At 48.6% G+C, this 21,183-nt stretch overlaps 1 protein-coding gene across 3 annotated transcripts in view; it reads right to left on the reverse strand.

Moving 5' to 3' along the window:
* Positions 1-21,183, reverse strand: part of ADAM12 (ADAM metallopeptidase domain 12) — a 350,864-nt gene that overhangs the window by 115,526 nt on the left and 214,155 nt on the right. For all 3 annotated transcript variants that reach the window (XR_006299872.1, XM_043597829.1, XM_043597828.1), the window contains exon 5: positions 5,006-5,082. Coding sequence is in view for 2 of the 3 variants with exons in the window: in XM_043597829.1 (XP_043453764.1) it covers positions 5,006-5,082 (77 nt within the window). In the remaining variant the exon portion in view is untranslated. The remainder of the gene's footprint in view (positions 1-5,005; positions 5,083-21,183) is intronic.

The raw sequence follows: 21,183 nt of genomic DNA on the forward strand, positions 1-21,183 counted from the left end.
GGTAGAGAGGCTGACCTCTCTGTGTGGGAGGACAGTGACCTGCCCCTTTGGGGGGCAGCCCTGGGAAGAAGGATGGGAGTTGTGACCGAGGGGCGTGGCCAAGCACAGAGGGCAGATTTATCCCATTTGAATATCACTCTGGGAAATACTCTCCAATTTTTCCTTTCCGTTTAAGAAAATTAGTTAATGTCACTGGTTAGGAAATCGTTTTTATCATAAAAAGGAGCTCTCAGGAATACCTTGGAGATACCCCTGTTTTCTTTACCCATCAAGAGTTTGAGGGACGCCTGGGTGGCTCAATCGGTTGAGCATCCGACTTCGGCTCGGGTCATGATCCCACAGTTCATGGGTTCGAGCCCCGCGTCGGGCTCTGTGCTGATGGCTCGGAGCCTGGAGCCTGCTTCGGGTTCTGTGTCTCCCTCGCTCGCCGCCCCTCCCCCACTCACACTCTGTCTCTGTCACTCAAAAATAAACAAACGTTGGGAAAAAAAAAAGATATCCTTAAAAAAAAAAGTTTGAGAAGCCTATGAAAAATCACCTGAAAATTATTATCAGACCGATCCAGATACGTCTGGACTTTGACGGTCTGAAACTTCTTCAGCAGTGTGTGGAGGGGGCTCATTCATTTCCAAGGATCCTGGCCCTCATTCGTCCTTTCTCTGGCAAAAGCTCACTGGTTTCACTTGATGCACGCACTCTCCCCACTTTCCATTCCCAGGGTTGGGGATGGCTCACCCCCAGGTTGGCTCAGGGAGTTAAACCAGAGCGTCATACATACCACTGGCCACTGTGACTGCTTCAGGGATGGGCCTGGGACCCAGTTAGGGCCAATCAGCTGTGTTTTGGGGAACTCTGCTGAACTCAAAAGACAGCCCTCACTCTCTTGCCTGCCCTCTGAGGATGTAAGCCCGGAGCTGCCTGCTGCCCGCAGCCTCTCTGTGACCACAAAGATCAGCTGTGCATGAAAATAAAACCAACACAGAAGATGGTGGAGGCCAGAGTAGAGACGGGGTGGACTCTGGTAGCATTAGTTAGACCCTGGATCCAGCCATGCCTGAAGCCACTCCTGGCCTTTTAAGTAGCATGAGACTACCTCCAACTTTTGCTTGTTTTTTTATTTATTTATTTTTAAGCCAGTTGGAATTAGCTTTCCTGTTCTTCATTCACATTGGCCTATTTATATTAACTTGAAGCCTTGAAGAAGCACCTGGCCCTCAATAAATGGCCTTTAAACAAACAGATTCATCTTTTAGGCTCCAGAGAGAAGCAATGGTAAATTTTGGACTTTCCCTTTCCACGTGTGTACTAGAGATTCTCCTTTCAAGCCTACTGGGTACCCCACAGGGCAGGGTGTCTGTGAGTCCCACATGTGATCTTTGCCACTATGGCCTTGCGGGTGTCCAACCCCGTTCCCTCAGGAAGAGTACAGCTTTGCATAGAATGAGCCCAGAGGTACCGCGTGAGCATACCTCCCGCCTGGCCCGGTCCCAGAATCAAAGAACGTGAGACAGTCTCGAGAGTCTGATGGCGTTTCCGCCGGCTGCTCGCTCACGGTCAGGCACAGGGCTGGCTCTCCTATAGGTCGCTGCATCTGCTTTCAAAGCCACCATTTCAGCCGGAGGCTTTATCTCTATTTTCACACAAGGAAACTGGGGCTCAGAGAGGCCCGGTGACCTGTCCACTGTTGCACAGCTGGTTCACTGCTCGGGCTGTTGTGTGCGAGGGCGGAGACATCTCGTGGCGGCCCCCGATCATCCGCCTTGCACTGGTCACCCCCCTTCGTCCCAGATGCCATCAGGTCTGACCCCATCCTGTCCTTCGCCTCTGCTCACCTCTGTCTCCCCCAGGAGCCTGAGCTCTGGCTTTTGCATGAAGACTGGGCCCTGGCCCCACACAGCTCTTAAATCTCCTGACCCCCAGCCTCATTCTCTTTGCCCCTCGAACCTTCCCACTGTGCTCTTGGGCCTCACGGTCCATCCCCAAACTACCCTCCCCCTGACTCTCTCCTGAATATCCTTTCGCCTCCCCGCCCCAGCTGACACCTGGCTGGCACCACTTCCCCCAACAGCCTTTCAAGACAGACTTCACTGTTTGAAGTCCTTTCCTCGGGGACCTCGGTGCCTCCAAGGTGAGCCATTGTCCTCGTTTCTGCATATCGTCACCTGCGACTGAGGTGCTTCGTCACCTCTACTGGTGCCCACCATGCCTGCTGGGCCCGCGCGTGTATGGCTGCCCCTGCCTCCTCAGTGACTTCCCCACGGCTTCCTCCGTCGTCACTCAGGAGCAGGGGCTTGGTCCTTTCGTGTAGCTGTGCCCCACGCCACCTCGGGGGAGCGAGACTCAGACACAGAGCACTTTCGGTGGAGAAGGCAATGGTCAGAAGTGTGCAGATGCTACAGTCACCAGCCTCTCCAAACCCCTGAAGACGTTTCTGGACGTTTCTGGACGTCTCTGGACCCTCGCACGTCTGCAGGTGCCGGCTCTGTCCAGGCCCCCGTCCAGGCCCCCACTGCTCGTCAGGATTACTGGGAAGGTATCTAGCTGAGCTCTGCTCTCGCATGTACCCCCTACAGCCTGTTTTCAGCGCGGTGGCCACACAGTGACCTGTGGAAACCGTAAGTCAGACCTCAGCACAAGGTTCCCGTGACACCCGTTATACAGAAGAGGGAGGCCAAGGCCCCTCCCAATCCCGCCCTTCCGTTCTTCCTCTGACTTCAGCGTCCGCTGCCTCCTTTTCCTGCTCCACTCCAGCCACACCGGCCCCCGACCTCGGGCATTTTCCGGCTTCGGGGGCTTCGCGCATACTGTTCCCTCTGTCAGCAATGTACTTCCTGCAGGCGTCCGCACGGCTCACCCCTCGCGTCCTTCGGCGCTGGCAAGGGGGACGCACTCAAGGAACGTGTGCCGAAGAACGAGTAACAGCAGAGCAGCAAATCCAACAACAGCAAGAGAGCTCTGTTCTCGTATCAGATCGGCGGGCGTTTCTGAGCTCCATAGCGTTACTCGGACGGGATACCAAAAGTGCTTTCTAAAAGCAATCGTGCGCAGAAGCGTGCATGTGTGTATGCCCTCCATGGAGTGAACCAAAGAGAGATTCAAGTCTCTGCCTCCTGACTTGCGGAGACAGAAGGATCAGGGGACAGAGCAAGCCGGAGGGTGAACTGTGTGATGTGACTATTTTTATGAAGATAGACACACACACACGCACGCGTAGGGCTTTGCATGCACAGGAGGAGGCCACAGCTGGCATTTTACCCAAGTGGGGGGGGGAGGGGGGGGAGGGTGAGCTTGTTTGTACATATTGTCGGAGTCCAGTGATAAACACTGAGTACAGCAGGTATTTCAGGGATGGGGGAAGATGTCAGGAGAGACGGCGCTCGCCTCCGACGGCCAGAGTGGAAAGTGAGGCGGCCACGTGGAGGAACAGGGTGGCGGGACTGTCACAACAGCACTCGCTCCTCCGGGGCCTGCGCACGGAGGCACAGAGCGTGCGAGGCCCCCCCGTGCAGCGCAGCAGCGTTTGCAACCGAGAAAAGCTGGAAAGCACCTCCGTGCACATCGGGGAGCGTGCGAAGGGACGAGGCGAATTCAAGCGTATTTGTCAAAGGAAGGAGCCAGCCCCACGTCAGCCGGAAAGGATGGGTGTCAAAGGAGCCAAACACAAAAACAAACTGCTGAGCGAGGCAGGATGCTCTCCGGCGACCTTTGTAAATTGTGCAGGTGGCCCGGGTCGAAAAGCGTGGGTGGCGGCTCGGAAGGACGCACGTAGCGCGTTAATGGAGGGCACGTGGGGGCGGGGACGGGACGGGAGAGGGGGGTGGGGTGGAAGGGGCCGCTGGGCTCTGTGCACCTGACACGCGAGTGAGAGTAAGGGGCGGGCAGAGGGGACACCAGGGCGCGCGGCTGGCACCGGGTGCCCCACGCGGGGACAGGCACCTGCCAGCGTGCCCCTGGGCGCGCGCCGAGCCCCGGGTTCTGGGTCGCGCTGGAGAGCTTCTCACCGCTGCCAGTGTGGCCAGGAAGGCACAGGCCACCGCCGCCCTTTATTAGTCCAGGCGTGTTTGTTACATGTGTCGGGGTTAATGGGAGGCACCGCTTCTGAGAACGCGCCCATTTCCCGTTAACGTTCACTGAGGCTCTGTCTTCATCTGCGGCTAACACCCTGACGAGGGCCAGTGTGGTCACCACCTCCCTCAGATTTGTGGGAGCTTGACTGACCTGTGTGTGTGTGTGTGTGTGTGTGTGTGTGCAGGCTCCCACATGGGACTCCCAGAGACGTGGCATTACAGCTGACGCAGGACGCAGCCCTGGTCTCACGGAAGCTGGCACCCAGGCCATCCTCTCTCTGTCCCCGAAGGCACCCCGGGGCCCAAGCAAAGCAGGGCTTGGGGGGTTCAAGCTGTGGGTTCACAAAGGCAGTGAATAAACACGGGAAAAAGGCCGAGGCAGCTGGAAATTTGTCAGACAGGCTGGTTTTGCCGGGGAGCGCACGAGAGCCAGCTGGTGGCCAGTGAGTGTGGTCTGGAAGGATGAGCTGTACGGGCTCGTCCAGCCACAGAAGAGAACGGTGTCCTGACACGGGCCACAGCCTCGTAGCAGAAGCCCCCACACCCCACGCCTGTATTCAGCTCACCTTGAACTCTGTTAAACTGGTTCCTCTGCTTTGTCTCTTAGCGACAGGAGGCCTGTGCCTGTGTACCAAGCAAGCAGCCCGAACGCCAATACCTGAGGTCCTACCTCTTAACACCGGGAATTACTGAGCACACGGGCCACATAAACGAAAGACAGTCACAAAATCCTAGGGTGGAGTAACTCCACCGGTTCAGTGGCTCTCGACTGACCAGGCCCGTAGAACCTTCTAGAAAGAGTCTGTGGTGGCAGAGAAACTGAAGCCCCCGGGGCACGGTGCTCTTGCGAGCTGTCAGGCAGGGCTTCTCTGCCTTTGCCATTTACTCTCGATGCTCGAGAAGAGGTCGCAGTTGTGGGGCAGACCAGAGCCGCTTACCTGAGGCCAGAGCAAGTGCTGAGGCTGGCTGTGGAACCGGAGGATCCTTGCACGTGTCCGTGGTAGTAACAGTGACCCTGGAAGGAGGAGACAGGAGGCTCAGTCTCGGTGTCTTCTCACCCACTCACAACCGCCCCCAATCACCTTCACGCGTTGGCAGCTACAGGCGTCTCTTTGGCATGAAATATTGAACTAGCGGTCTCAATATTTATTTATTTTCAATTCTATTTATTTTAGAGAGAGCGAGCATGGGGGAGAGGGGCTGGGTGGGGGAGGGAAAGAGAGGGAGGGAAAGAGAGAGAGAGAGAGAGAGAGAGAGAGAGAGAGAGAATATCCCAAGCAGGCTCCACACTCAGCACAGAGCCCGATGTGGGGCTCGATCCCACAACCCTGCGATCATGACCCGGGCTGAAATCAAGAGTCGGACGCTTGACCAGTAAGTCACCCAGGTGCCCCTTAATATTTCACGCTAAACCCAGCGTGACCCAGCCAGGATCTCTGGCACGAAGGCCTGATTTACTTCAGGATGATCAGTGGGGTGATAGCTGCGCCCCAGTCCTGCTCTTGTCTCTCTGACACCCTTCGGGAAAGCCCTGACGCGGGGTGCCTCACGAAATCCGGCGGCAGAACAAATCTCACAGGCCCCGCCATTTTTACCCCCCTGTAAATTGTCTTTCGTGACCAGATGGGGAACCGCACGGGGGATTTAAGCACACTGCGAAATGTGATAAAAGGAGACCGAAGCCTAGGGCTTGTGAAAACAGAAAAGCAGATGACAGAGGAGGTGGAGGGCCCCCTCCCTGCACTGCCCAGGCGAGAGCTGGGAGCCTCTCTCAGCAGGAAAGACAAAATAGGAAGGTCTTCTCCATCCGTGACGAAAATCCCCGTGTGACATGCCTGCAGAACCCACGTCTCAAATAATGTCGCCGTTTGCAAAAAAGAGACCGAGGCACGGACGCTTCCTTACTGAGACGATATCCGTCCAGAATCAACAAGGCAAAGGTCATGTTGCAGCCTCAGCTAAGAGGCTGACGGGCAGGAAGTGCGGGGCATACTCAGCTGGCCTCATTCACGGCCTCCACATGCCAGCTGCGGGGCCTGGCAGCCAAGGGCAGTGTCGTGGGTGGAGGAGGAGAGGTGGGCTCGTGGGCTCCAGGCCGTCCCTGCTGAGCCCACCTGGGCACGTGGCCCCTCTCCTCCTGGCAGGCAGCCCGCTCGCTTTCCCCAGGGCACAGTTTGGTGGCCAGCCGTCCTGCCCAACAAAACCCAAAATTCCCAAGACCACCTTGACTTTGCTAAGAAACAGGACCGCAGGGGTTTGAGTGGCCAATGACATCCAATAACACTTCTTCAAAGGGGTCAAGTTTATCTGTCACTGAGGAGAGGACAAAATTCTGAGACTATCTGAAAGGCAATTCAAGACGGGAGATGACAAGGCCAGCCACTTGCTGTCTTGACGTTTGTTATCGATTCTGGAAGTTCTCCAAAATTTCAGGAGGTTCATACTTGGCCTACTATTACTAACTTACGATATCTTTTGTTGTAGGAAACAGAAGTCTCCAATTCTTACAACGTCAAATTTTCCATCTTTCTCTCTCTTTTTTTTTTTTTAATTTTTTTTTCAACGTTTTTATTTATTTTTGGGACAGAGAGAGACAGAGCATGAACGGGGGAGGGGCAGAGAGAGAGGGAGACACAGAATCGGAAACAGGCTCCAGGCTCTGAGCCATCAGCCCAGAGCCCAACGCGGGGCTCGAACTCACGGACTGCAAGATCGTGACCTGGCTGAAGTTGGACGCTTAACCGACTGCGCCACCCAGGCGCCCCTCCATCTTTCTCTTTATGAAGTTTGCGTATTGCTTAAGGAGACTTTCCTCAAGGTCACGCAGACGTCCTTCTTTATCGTCTATTCCCGTAGTCTTATACTTGGCTCTTTAATCTATCTGGAATTTAGTTTTTGAGGGGTGTGAGGTAAGAATCTAACTTTCCCCCCTAAACTAAGACCCAGTGCTCCTCTCCCACCGTTGGCCCTTTTCTTAGGTTCTGAGCTGCTACCTGCTCTATACAGGATGCCCACACATGTACGGAGCCCTGCTTTTGTGTGCCACGAGCTGCTCCACTTGTGACACACCTCCACTTGTCCCTTCCTGTGCCAATACCACGCTGTTTTAGTTCCTATTGTTCCATCAGACATTTCGATGTCAGGGAGAACGAGTTCTCTGTTTTTGAGTAAGATTAAATTCACATACCATAAAATTCACCTTTTAAAAGCATACGGTTGGTGTGTTAGCACATTCACAACGGGCACTCACTTCCCTGGGGCCTCCCTTCCTGTCTCAGCTGCTGGCAACCACTAATCGACTTCCTGTCTCTACGGATTTGCTCACTCATTCGTTTTGTGGAAGTGGCTTCATACGACACGTGGCCCTTTGTGCCTGGCCTTCTTTCGCTCAGCATGATGTTTTCAAGGCTCCCTTAGCTGGGAAAGAAATGGGTCATTTCTTTTTATGGCTGAATAACATCACATGGTATGGAAATGCTGGATTTTGCTTATCCATTCATCGGTCAATGGGTATTTGGGTTGTTTCCACTCTTAAGCGAGTGTGAATAGTGCTGCCGTGAACATTTGTACACAACGTTCTGGGTGGACACACGCTTTTGGTTCTCTTGGCTACATGCTATGATCTATGATTTGCAGATATTTTCTCCCATTTTGTGGGCTGCCTTTTCATTTTCTCGAGCAGGTCTTTTTGATTTTTTTGATGAGGTCTGTTCTTCCCTTTGGTTGTTTACGTGTTCGTTGTCATACCTAAGAAACCATGGTCTGACTTAGGGTGCTGAAGGTTCCCACTTATGTTTTCTTTTAGGAGTTCTACAACTTTAGTTCTTACATTCACACCTTTGATCCGCTTTGTTTTTTAAAGCTTATTTATTTACTTTGAGAGACAGCAAGGTGGGGAGGGGCAGAGAGAGAGAGAGAGGGAGGGGGAGAATCCTGAGCAAGCTCTGCACTGTCAGCAGCATAGAGACTGACGTGGGGATTGAATTTGCAAACTGTCAGATCATGACCTGAGCCAGAGTCGAGAGTCAGATGCTTAACCAACCGAGCCCCCTCCAAGGCTGGTTTTTTGGGTTTTTTTTTTTTTTTTTTGTATATGGCTTGAAGTAGGAGCCCAATTTCCTTTTTCTGCATGTGGAGATCCAGGTGTTCCGGAACCATTTATTCAAGGGCTGTCTCGACAACCTTGTTGAGGGCAGGTTTCCTTTGGTTCTGTTCTTCGCTTCGAATGATTCTAGGATATTATTTCCTATTTTCTCTTCCAAGTGAATTTCAGAATCAAATTTTAAGCTCTGTAGTAATCCGTTGAGATGATATTGTTAGTATATTAATAATGTGGTTAAGAATCCATCGAGATCCATGTTTCCTGTTCATGTACATGGTATGTTTCCTTTAATAAGGCTGTTTTAATGTCCTTCAATCTAGTCCTAGATTTTCTTGCATATTGCTGTTGGAAAGTTTTCATTAGGCTTATTCCAAGGTAGTGGGTAGATACCACAAATGGGATCTTTTTTCTATTATGTCTTATACATCTTTCTATAACGTCTTTACATTATTTTTATGTCAAGGAAATGTATTTTTAATAAATAAATTTTTAATTTATTTTCCTTTAAAAATAAAGCAATTATTTTTATAGAAAGGAAAACTTTAGTTTTTTTTTTAAGTTGTCTTGTGTCAGATCCTCTTACGAGCTTAGCTTACAGTTTGTATGAACCTGTAGCATATCTTGGATTTTTTAATGTTGTTGATGATATTGACTGAAAACAATGAAGGTTCTGTGGCTCTTTTTGGCCCCCAGACAATGTCGAGGGGTGGGGTGGCGAGGTGCCCAGGGGAGAAGGCAGGTGAGGGAGCTACTCACGGAGGGAAAGCACGTGCAAAGACAGGAGGCCATGGAGGAGGGGTTGGCAATTCAGGGACAAGGGTTAGTTCTCCCTGGCTGGAAGATTCCAGGGCAGGAGCACAGCACTCAAGGCTATGGCGAGGCTGACCTCTCCAGTGTGCCCGTGGCTTGGGAAGGAATGCCCAGGGCTGGTGGTGGGGGGACACCTGCCCAGCCTGCCACATCAGGTACCCACCCAGACCTGCTGCCAGCTTGCCTCTTTATTTCCACATGAAATAACTTTTGAAAGGCTCCACGGTCCCCTCTCTCTAGATACCTGGACCTGTTACATGCGGAAGGCATGAGAGCAATTCTGTAAACATGAGGGGGCTGTGTACCTGGATTATAATGCCCCAGGGCACCAGAGGGATCCCAGGGAAGGGATTTCAGTCCTGGGTGCCCAGTGTGCATGTCTGAGTGGAGAAGACTCGGAAGGCAAAAGGGCAGTAGATGACGTCCAGTTTAGGTGCCCGGGGCCCCCGGAATCTTGGTTTTTGTCTGTTACCCATCATCCATTACAGAACTTACTTCGCTTTGGAGAATCGTGAAATGTTGCATTGGCAGCTGAGTCTTGGTTAAATAGTGAAAAACCCAATAGTGACAATAATCTTAATTACTGACCTTGGAAATTTCAAACTCATTTGTTCTCAGTCTCCATTTATTTTGTAATAGAGTATTTATCAAACGTACTTTCAAATTAAACACCCAGAAACACAAGCTCATTAAAGCATGAGCTGAGAACAAATTAGTATAAAATTAATTTCCAGTTCACCAACGAGGTTGGAGTACCACTGACAGAAGAGGTAGGGGTGGATCCTTGCTCTCAGAAACTGATCCCCAAACAATCCCGTCTCTCAGTCACTACCAGAGTTAAGAGCTTATTCCTTGGCGCTAAAACTGCTTTCGATTTACCTTGGGACAGCGATCAAGCCTGCTGTTCACCGCTGACTAATCTAAGAAGTAGTTACCTTCCTCGATTACCAGGCATAATTACTAGCACCCCAAGTTCCAGATTCTCTAGGACAATTATAATATCATGAAGTCTTAATTTTTTTCAGCAGGATTCATTACGTGCTCCGACAAATGGGGTATCGTTTTTATCACGCAGTCAGTCATGTGGATAGACTCACAGCTAAGAGAGACGTGCCCATCATACCACGTGCCACGTAATTGGCTGGGAATGTGATTACAAAGAGTAGGAGAGAGGTGTCCTCCTGCTCTCTGGGGGGTTTTGCCCTCGGTGGCCAAGGCTGGGGGGAGCTGGGCCTGCTCAGGTATCTCCAGGGGACTGTTTGCCCCCATATCCATATCCAAGGGCCATGTTGCCTCCCATCGACTGATGCTAAGAGACAGGAATCCCCCAGGCCTCGTGGACTCGCCAACACTTGGCCGGTTGGATGTGAGTGTGGCCACACCGGGGAGAGACCCAGCAGGTGTCCATCATGCCCAGGGAGGTCCTGGGTTCCTCCTGCAGCTACAGGATCCCAACACTTCCCCTTGCAAACATCCCCAAAGCAACCCCTTTCAACAGCCTCAAGAGTGTCAGCGACCGTCTCTTTTTATCACACTCTCGTCTGTAAAGGCGTCGCCGAACAAGACATTGTCCCATTAGCACGTCGTCTCTGCCTGTTCTGCTGATCCAATGCATTCTCTTTCTACCGACAAAACATAACATAGAAAACAGTCCCAAACATGCATAACCACAAAATTACATCTTTTCCTTTACAAAACCTCTAACCATGTATTTTATATACTTATTACTTAACCTAATGCGTTTCCCCACTCCAGTAAAATAAATTTTCCTTCTGTTTAATCCTATCAATCAAACGTAATGGTGGGTAAGAGGAAGATCGAGTAAGAACCCTTGAGCTCGAAAATAGTAGCCCTCAACTCTCTGCCGTATGGGAAGTGAAATACAAATTCTGTTATCCAACTCTCAGTGGACCAGAAAGAAAGGAATTTTATCGGCTAAATTGCTAACAAAAATGGCCGGACCTTGTGATTAAAAAGGATTGTGAGCAGACAGTCTGTTAGGGAATATGCTGAGTGAAAATTATTTTCAATGCCTCTTTTCCTTGGGAATTTTATAGCATCCCCCCACCCCTACCCTGCACCATATGCAGTGGGCCAAACTATCTTGATTTAGCGTTTGAATCACACAATGTTCTAGTCGTAAGGGAGCTTCAGGCCGTCTAAGGCCAGTCTTCCTCTTTTAGGCAGCCCCTTTCCCGAGCAGATGTGGACACTGAGGCCCTGACTGGTTAAGTGACTGCCTCAGGCCACAGAGTCGGTCGGTGCCATGACAGGAACTGGAATATAGGCCTCTTAATTCCAGGCCAGACGGCTTCCCCCCCCCGTGTCCTGTTGCCATGAACATGTGCCCTCGTGAGTCTCTCTTTTGGAAAGGAAAACTACCACCTAAAGCCCAAATGTAGACGCACGGCCTTCTCAAGGTCAGCAGAGGCCACTGCAAAAGGCGTTCAGGGAATCCTAGGAAAGTGAAGTCATTTCCAAACCCGCAGACAGTCCTGCAGACGGAGGGGGTACGAGGGTGTGTGTGTGTGTGTGTGTGTGTGTGTGTGTGTCCGAGTGGAAGCACGTGCACACGTGTGTATGTGTGTGGGCATACGTGTGTGCGCACGTGTGTGTGTCTGCGTGAGTCGTTGGCTCGCATTTCCGCATGGCCGTGGTCTGGGCTTTGCTCTCTCGTGTGGAACATCAGGCCCCCACATACCACACGTTAGCTTGAGACTGAAACAAGGTGACAGTGCGTTCAAGCAAAGGAGAAAGTGATTTTGCAGCCCCGCGTGTTTCTCTGGCTGGGCTACGTTACGCTTAGCCTTGAGAGCGTGCGGGACGGGATCGCAGAGAAATAAGTCACCACACCCACACTCCCAGGGCTACTTCGGCTCTCAGCTCTAACAAGAACCACGTCTGGTTAAACGACTATAAAGGACGGACCTCAGGGGCCATTCACATTATTTTGCTGCGCTGGAATTCTGCATCAGAGAACAGCACATGCTTAAGAAATCATGTTCACGTTCCTCGGGACCTCCCAGCCAACTGGGCCTGGAAACAGCATGTCTGCAACAGAGAGAGCACGAGATGGCTCTTGAGTTGCAAGTCTGGGGATTTGAGACTTAAGAGGCTCAGTTTTTAATCTGCAAAATGGGAGTGACCCTTAACTGCCCAGGGTTTGGGGGGATCAAATACACATTACACAGGGAAGCAGTTTGAAATGGAAGGCACCGTGATAGATCTCGACTATGAAAATACGTATTTGAAACCCATTAGGCCATTAACTCGATTTTCCACTGTGCTAAGCCCGAGCTCTGCGTATTTTTGCTGAATGAACGTATGTGAGAACAACAGGCACAACGGACAGAAGGGGGCTGATTTTCCGCACGGGTTTCTAACTCTCGGCTCCAAATCCGCGTGCATGTTGTGTGGGACTTTACAGAACACATGAAAACGAGCAGAAGGGGCCTGGTGGGAGCCAGGGTGGGGAGACGGAGGGGCCGGTGGCCACTTTTCAGGGACACACGCACCTTAAGATCTGTGCTCAGCACAGCACAGCACGTCCCCCGCCCTTCCTGCCTGCAGCCCGCAGTTCACTTTCTCATCCCGCTATCACGACATAGAGGGACTTCCAAAGGGACATATGGTCCAGGGTGGTTACGAATTGTTGTGGATCCATCGAAACAGAGCAGTGGCTGCAGCTGGCTCGCTTTTCCAAAGGACTGTGTGCCAGGGTCAGTGTCTGTTAAGCGCTACAGCTGGGATTTGAACCTGGGCAGTCTGCCTCCCTGGCTTGTGGTCCTAACCTTGCATCTACCACCTCCAGACAGAAGGCCTCGCTCAGAGCCTTCCCCTTCGGACAGCTTTAGCAAAGGAAAGTCACCCAAACCTGGGATTCCTCTGGGAACTCATTCCAGATTCCACATGGATTTGGCTCTTCCGTTGTTTGGCTCCTGAAGTATCCTTGCCATGAGCCCATCATGTCATCTGTGGTCAGACTCTGTGCTCCCTGAGGGCAGGGATTGTGTCCTCCTCCCTTCTATAAACTGCCACGAAGCACTGGACCTTCACTGATCTCGGTTCAGTCCGGGCTTTGAAGCGATGCACTTGGCCAACGCCCAGAGGGCTGTTTGGACCCGTCCTTCTCCCACATTCCAGGACTATGGGCCAGCAGGACATCCTTTGCTCTCCCCCAGAAGCCTTTGCTGGGTGTCTCCTTGCAAATGAATGCTAGTCCATTCCCTAATTCACTTGCTACAGCTTTACAGACTGATTCCATTGCAACAGACGTCAGAGCAGGAACACATACAGAGACCCTCCAACGTTCCAAGTGAATCAGAGGCAGTTGTATCACAGAGGCTGGGAGCTCAGATGCTAGAGTCAGACCACGCGGGCTTGAGTCCTTATTAGCCGTGGGCTTGGTCTAGTTACCGAACCCCTGTAGGTCTCAGATTCCTCATCTGGGTATAAAAATAGCCAAAATTGATTTATTGTGAGGATCAAACCACAAAACACATGAAAAGCACTTTATACCATGCCTTGTGTATTGCTGATGCTTCCTCAATGTTAGCTGGCATATCGGACACCCAACACACATTTGTTGTTGAGCAAGCATACGAATGAATGAATGAATGAATGAATGAATGAATGAATGAACGAACGAACTCACACATGCAGAAGAGGAAGGTATGTCACCATTGATGAATGTGAATACTGGTCTAAGAAGTTTGGTCTTGATTGAAGGAGGATTGGGGAAGCTATTGGCGATTTAGGGTCAAAGTAAGTGCAACAGGGAATGGCATACAGAGAAAGATATCCTAGAAGGACTGGCGAGGCAGGAAGAGGGGCCTGATTGAACCTAGGTGAGACTGGGAGTGAGGGGAAAATGTCGGGTGGCTCTGGCGTCTTCCGGCTGGGCAGAAGGCAGGACCTACATTGGAAGAGCAGGAATGTCCGTGGACAGGGAAAGGGTAGTATATGCAGTGGGGCAGGGTCACCATGGGATGTGGGCAGCACCTCCATCGGTGGGAGAACAGAGCAGCCCTCTGGGAGACAGGCAAGTCGGGAAGAGTGGATGGACGGGATGAGTATAGAGTTCAGTGAAAGCAGGGAAATTAAATCCATTTCAAAGCGTTCCTTGAGAGCCCGGTAACGAGCCTTGCTCACACCTGCTACTCTTACGGGATGTGAATGACCTGGGACTTCCCTCCTACATCCAGAATCATCTCTTCATACATGTCTGCTGGCCTCTGTCATGGAATGAGGTTGACTCCTGACATGCTCAGTCCAAGCCAGAGATTCTACTCCTCTTTGAGAGGAAACATTTGCCATGGAAGTGGATGGGACGTCACCCAAATGATCCTTCTGACCAAAATATTGGATTCCACACCTATCTGATGCCCAGCCTCAGTTAACACTGACTGGTCTCCCGTTGGCATCTGCCAAGCAAATGTTTTCATACGTTTTTCCAATGAGAAACACATACAACAAATGGAATCTTTCTGGGTATGGCTCACGAGTATAAGGTCAGACATTTTCCCTTCTCCGTCTCCATGGTCCCGGCCCCAGCAGCCATCTCCTCTCCTCTGGGCTTTAGGCTTTTCCACAAGAACAGCTGCCTGATCTTCCTGGATCCCTGCTCCTGCTTTCTCTGAGGACCTCTTCATGTTGCGGCCAGTGGGTCTCTCAAAGCCTGCACTGGTCATGACACCCCCAGGGTTGAAATCTCTTATGGCTTCCCAATGTTCCTCCATGACAAACAAATATATCACCGTGGCCTCCAAGGCCTCCACAGTCTGGCCCCTGTCGCTTTCTAAACACTTCCCCGCCTGTAAGTAAAGCTCAGCATCACACTGGAATATCCTTCCCTCTCCGGTCCCCCCCTGGTTCGTTCCTCCTCAACCTTCAGATCTTAGTTCACACGCTCCTTCCTCTATGAAGACTTCCATGATCGCTTAAGACCAGATGGAGACCCTCAGCCTTCCCTTCAGCACACTTAGGGAAGATGTCGATTAGGTTTGATATGCTTAGAAAAATATCAGTCTCCTCCCTCCAGCCCCACGTGGGTCCCCTTATCTATTCTGAACCCTTGCTGTACCCTCGGTGGTGGTCATAGTGCCTGGCCCAGCGGGGGTGCTCGGTTAGCACACGTGCAGCAGCTGGGTGCATTTCTACGGAACATTCAGGAGGCTTCTGGAGGGCTATTCTGGCCTTTCCCAGAGTCTTCTGGGACGCAAGGGCACAAATGTCGTGTGCACAGTCCCTCACAGCCCTTATGAAAAGTAACAATATAAAACATAATCTTCCCTCAGATGTGGTCAACAAAGGATAAAGCCACAAATATTTCATCCTGTCAGGGAAATACAGAGATAAAAGACAAGCGATTAATTCCAAAATTAAAATCAGCCACTACTCTGCCTGTCAACCAGCTTACACTGATGGTTGAGAGATGAAATCTAAAAAAAAAAAAAAAAAAAAAAGACGGTACCATGGCCAAGAGTGGTTCTTATTTTATGTATAATCTTAAATTTAGGAAAATTCATTGTGTGCTGACTTTAGGGGATAAGAAGATGAGTCTGCACATTTCTTTTTTTGTTTTGCAGCCTGATTAAAACAACAACAACAACAACAAAAAAAACCCAAAGCTGTGTCTGTCTCCTCACCATGAAAGACAAGGCAAGGTCATGGACTCTCCTAAAGGGGTTTCTGCTGGAATGACCAGCTGTCTGGGGCTGTGGGTTCTCTTTAGTGGCTAAGGCTGTTCACTCCTTATCTCTACAGTGACGTGGCTGGAGGCTCAGGATGGGATCAAAGGAATGGGAGATAGGAGATGCTCGATTATAAGACAGGCCCCTCTTTTTCTTTTCAAAAAAAATTTTTTTAACATTTATTCATTTTTGAGAGACAGAGTACAAGTGGGGGTTGGGGCAGAGAGAGAGGGAGACACAGAATCCAAAGCAGGCTCTGGGCTCCGAGCTGTCAGCACAGAGCCCGACGAGGGGCTCGAACTCACAAACCACAAGATCATGACCTGAGCCGGAGTCGGACACCCAACCGACGGAGCCACCCAGAAGCCCCAAGTCCTTCTTTGTCTAACTGTAAAAGCAATACTTGCTTGTTGTTTCTGGAAGTCTGGGGTGGGGGTGGGGGTTTGCCAATTAACCTCCGGTTGTGAGATCCAAAGAATCAGATGAAGATCAAAATATACTTCGGGCTTCTTTACCTTCAACAAAAGGGGCTTCTGGTATATTCTGTCAGAGGATACTGCTTAGGTCTCGGGAGAACTGAGGCATTGTGCGATTTCCAACCTTCATCCCTACCGCTCTGTCCTTGCTAGCCAAGCCTCGGGGCCCATCCTGAGGAGGGTCTGGGTTGCACAATACTGTTGCTGAGAACACTCCATGGAGGAGTGGGCAAGCCTCAGCCACCATGAGGGACTAAGGGAAGACAGCAAGACTAGTCTCATGGCCCTTCCAAGCACGGGCTCCCCTGCTCCCCAGTGAGCAGAGACCAGGGTTCTCAGGCCTGCTTGCTCCTACTGCCCTTTCCTTAAAAAGAGACTTCCAGGGGGGCTCAGTCAAGCGTCTGACTCTCGATTTCAGCTCAGGTCATGATCTCATGATTTGTGGGTCTCAGCGCCATGTGAGGCTCTGTGCTGATAATGCAGAGCCTGCTTGGGATTCTCTCTCTGCTCCTCTCCCTAAGACCCTCTCCCTCCCACCCTTTCTCTTTCTCAAAATAATAATAAAAAAGGACACTTCCATGCAGAGGAGTGAGGGGTGGGTAGAGGGATGGGGCAGACATTTGCCCATCTATACAGTGACCTTGTAGACAAATGAGAAGAAAGAAAAATACAATCCCTCCCCCATATACACACAACAATCACGGAAAACCGAAAAATGCACTTTCCCCCTAGAGAGACGACTACTGTTAGCATTCTGATACACCACCATCCAGCTAGTCTCTAAAATGCCTACATTCCAAGCCTTCTGCTCCCACCCTCCGAGTCCCTAACCAACCCGGCAGCTGTCAGGCTCTTGTTCTTGTTGTTGTTTTTAAATGTTTATTTATTTTTAAGAGACAGAAACAGATCACAAGTGGGGGAGGGACAGAGAGAGAAGGAGATACAGAATCCAAAGCAGGCTCCAGGCTCTGAGCTGTCAGCACAGAGCCCGATGCGGGGCTCGAACTCACAAAGCGCAAGATGATGACCTGAGCCAAGGTCGGACGCTTAACTGACTGAGCCACCCAGGTGTCCCTGTCAGGCCCTTGTTTACCTAGTCCTGTATCTCTCCTTCTCTCATAGCATATTTGCCTTCTCAAATGAGAAGAAAGGGCAAAAAACTGCCTAAGGATAGGAAAATTAGGAAGAGATTGAAACTAAAACCACAAAACTGGTAAAATAATGTTGGAAGCACATCTCACACTCTGGGCGTGTCCATGTTAGCTGAGTACCGCTCGCCCTCATACATGACGGATGTGTGGAGAACTCAAGCCTATTGCCACGGTATTTCTAAGCTCTCTTCTTCCTGCTTCTATCTGGAACAGCATTTACACTGTGGGGATTGCCTCAGAGATAACTACAAAAGCATATTTTAAATGAGAGCATCCTAGGAGAAAAAAGAGAGAGAAAAAAAGAGAAAGTCAAGTGTGAAGTTATGGCACTAATTATTACTTATATCTGAGGTCAATCCTCAGGTCTTCTTCATTTTTGACCTCCAGCTTTCTCCTGGACTCCAGATTCATGAACACCTTTACTTGGCTGTCCCACAACCAACTCAACAGGGACAAACCCATCCTCATTGTCCCCTATGCCTTCCCAAGCCAACAAGTGCTCCTTAATGGTGCCAGAGAAAATACATGGTCCAGTGGAGAGCCCAAGCAGAAGGAACCAAGCCCTGGTGGCACCTCCCTTGTTCACTGTCACCGGATCTTGCCTCTTCAAGCTTTCTTGCCTTGACAGCTCCATCCCTCTGTCGGCAAAACCTTCATCAACCACCTTAGGCCCCTAACAGACTTTCTTGCCTTCAGCCTGCCAGTAATTCTGCCAATCTTTCTTCCATTCTGCCATCAGAGAGCCTTTCTAAAGCACAGAACCGAACAATGCCATTCCCCTGTATGAAAACTTCCCATAGCTTCCAATTTTCAGTAAGATAGAGTCAAACCTCTTTAGTACCAAAGGGTTTCACCCAACCTTTCTCTTCTATACTTGTTCTTAGAGAGTTAGATATCATTTCTTTAGTGAAATGGTCTCCAACGAGTTAAAACTAACCATGGCCTTGCCGAGGCTCCAGTGGTATTTTGTACATACCTCCTATGGTAGCAATTATATTAAGGCATAAGTATTTTCACATCTTGTAAACACCCTACCTTTTGAGTAGAATTTATATGCCGAAGAATATGTTTTATTCAACCTATATCCTCATACCCTAACAGTTTCTGCACACAGAAGGTGGTTATAAATGTTTGCTGAGTGAATGAATACATGAATGAATGAATCGTTTTTGGAAAGTCTAGTCTACGTAAGATGATGTGTGAAGCTCTGCGGGGTTAGAAAGGAGATACAAGAAACATTCCCCACCCACGAGAGCTCTTATAATCTACATAATAAATACCATGGACTATATCTGAAGAAATAATATCAAACATAATAATATTTTTCATCTAAAGATAATAATACATAAAACTGTATTATTAGATATACTGATATTGAACTATCTTTGCATTTCTCGGATAAGTACCATTTGGTCATAAAGTATTTTCAAAAATATGTGCTGGACATGATTTTTAAATATTTTACTTAGGATTTTTGCCACTATGTTCATAATTGAAGCTAGTCTATAATATTCATGTTGTGGATGTTCTCTTTCTGATTTTCGTAGTTACTCTCTTTTCCCTTAAATTTTTTTTTTTAATTCTTAGTAACTATTTGTTCTTTATAGGTTTGGTAAAAGTTACCTGAGAAAATATTTGGGCTTGATATTATTTTGGGGGGTGGGAAGATTTAAAAATCATTTTTCTCTTTTAGAGGGCCAGCGGGTAGGGGAGAGAGAAAAAGGGAGACGGGGAGAAAATCCCAAGCAGTCTCTATGTTCAGCACGAAGCCCAATGTGGGGCATGATCCCACAACCCTGGGATCAAGACCTGAGCTGAAATCAAGAGTCAGGTGCTCAACTGACTGAGCCGCCCAGGCACCCCCAGAATTTACATCTTTAAGAAATGGTTAGTATTGTCGATAACATTCTTGTGATTCTCAGGCAATAGTTACATCCATCCTTGTGTTAATACCGTTGCTTGGGAATTCTTGTTTCTTCTTGATTAGATTTGGGTTTTGTTCGTTTTATTAATATTTTCAAAGAACCACCTTTTGGCTTAAATGATTCTCTCCATCCTTTCGGCCTTCCTTCTCATTAATTTCTGCTCATCTATTAAAATCTTCATTTCTGAGAGAGGTATATTTAAATCTCCCTCTCTGGTTGTGAATTTGTCAGTTTATTGTAATTGTTTTGATTATTGCTTCACATGTTTTGAGGCTATTTTATTGGTATATGTAGTTTCACAAGTATTTTACCATCCTTTCGAATTGCTCCTTTTATCATTAAGCAATCAGTCCCTTTATCCATAATAATGTTTTTTTTTTGGCCTTATGATCTAGGTTGCCTGATGTTAATACTACGACAGTAGCTTTCTTTGGGTTAATATCTGTCTACTATATATTTTCCATTCCTTTCAGAACCATGTTGTATTTTGAGTGTGAATCTTGTAAAAATTATGTAGCTGGATTTCATTTTAAGTTCTAAGCAGATAATCTGTTTTTACTTTAACAAACAGATTCAGTCTATTTACATATAATTAGAGTAATATGTTGACTCATTTTTAGCTAATTATTTTGTGTTTTATATTTACTCTGCTTTTCAAATCCTTTTCCTTCTTTCCTGCCCTCCACTGAGCTGATATACTATTTTTGTGACCGTCTATTGTTTGGAATTATACATTCTGCTTTCCTATTCTTTTAGTGGTTATACTTAAATTAGCAAGATACATATTTATCAAAATCTCAAGTTAATCAGTGTCTCTATTATTCGCCAGTACAATACAAATTCTTAAACTGTTTTAAATGTTTGCTCATCTTGTCTTAAAACATCCAAATTTAGTCATTGTTGTTGTAATTATTATCTTAAATAGCTTACTTAGATTTACTCGCATGCAGTGGCTTTGTTTCCTATTGCCTCTAACGGCCTATCCTTGGCTCTTGTGTTCTATTTCTTTCTTACTGCAATATTCTTTGTTAGTTTTTCCTTGGTAGATACTCCTGGTGAGAATCTGAGAGCAGCACATTCTCTTTCTTTGTGTGCAAATGTATTTTCCTATGATTTTTGTAATTTTCCCGTGGCTCTCTGAATTCTAATTTTGTAGTTGCTAACGAGAAGTCTGTTGTCGGTGCAATTGTCATTTTGCACAAGTGTCTCTTTTCTCTCAGGTGGTGTTACGATTTCATCTTTAGGGGTCTGCTGTTTTACTGCAAGGCATCCTGGAGTGAGTCTGCTTTTTGTTCTTCCTACTTGGGGTGCATATCTTTCTCCAGTTCCAGAACATTCTCATCACACCGTTTAAACATTACTTCTTTCCCATTTTCTTTCTTTCTTTCTGTATTTTCACTCTGGAGTTTCTATCAGGCCTATTCTGTTCTCTTTAAAATATTTACAATTTCCCCTGATTTTTGTATTGTCTTGCATTCCCCGAGGTGCTGATTCTCTTGTTCCCCTTGTCCACTGACGCTCACTCACCGTGGCTTTTCTCACTGTGTGTTTTGCAATTTTTATTTGGGGCTCATTGTTAATATTTTTATTATTCTTTGTTTTTGGCATGGACGTCTCATGTGATTGTGGCTGTAGACATATCTCTATTTCTACTATTTTGGCTTGGCTTCAGCTTGGGCCCAGGGGATCCAGGATTACTGATTTGGGACCAGTTTGGATGTTAATGTATTGACCGGAATTGCATTTCTATGTAGGCGTCAGACATATAAACACCAGTCGACTCCACTGCAAACATACGCTTATAAGGCTAGCTGGGCTCTCAATTCTCTTTTTCTTATGAACTATTTCTTCAATCCAGGATACCCTGAGACAGTTCTCTCTGTTGTCCCTTCTCCAGACTAGACATTCTTGTTCTTTCCCACAGAGGAAGCCGCTTCCTGGGGGCCCAGCTTTTGCAAAA

The sequence above is a fragment of the Prionailurus bengalensis genome, chromosome D2 (genome assembly GCF_016509475.1).
Source record: "Prionailurus bengalensis isolate Pbe53 chromosome D2, Fcat_Pben_1.1_paternal_pri, whole genome shotgun sequence".
Lineage (NCBI taxonomy): Eukaryota > Metazoa > Chordata > Mammalia > Carnivora > Felidae > Prionailurus > Prionailurus bengalensis.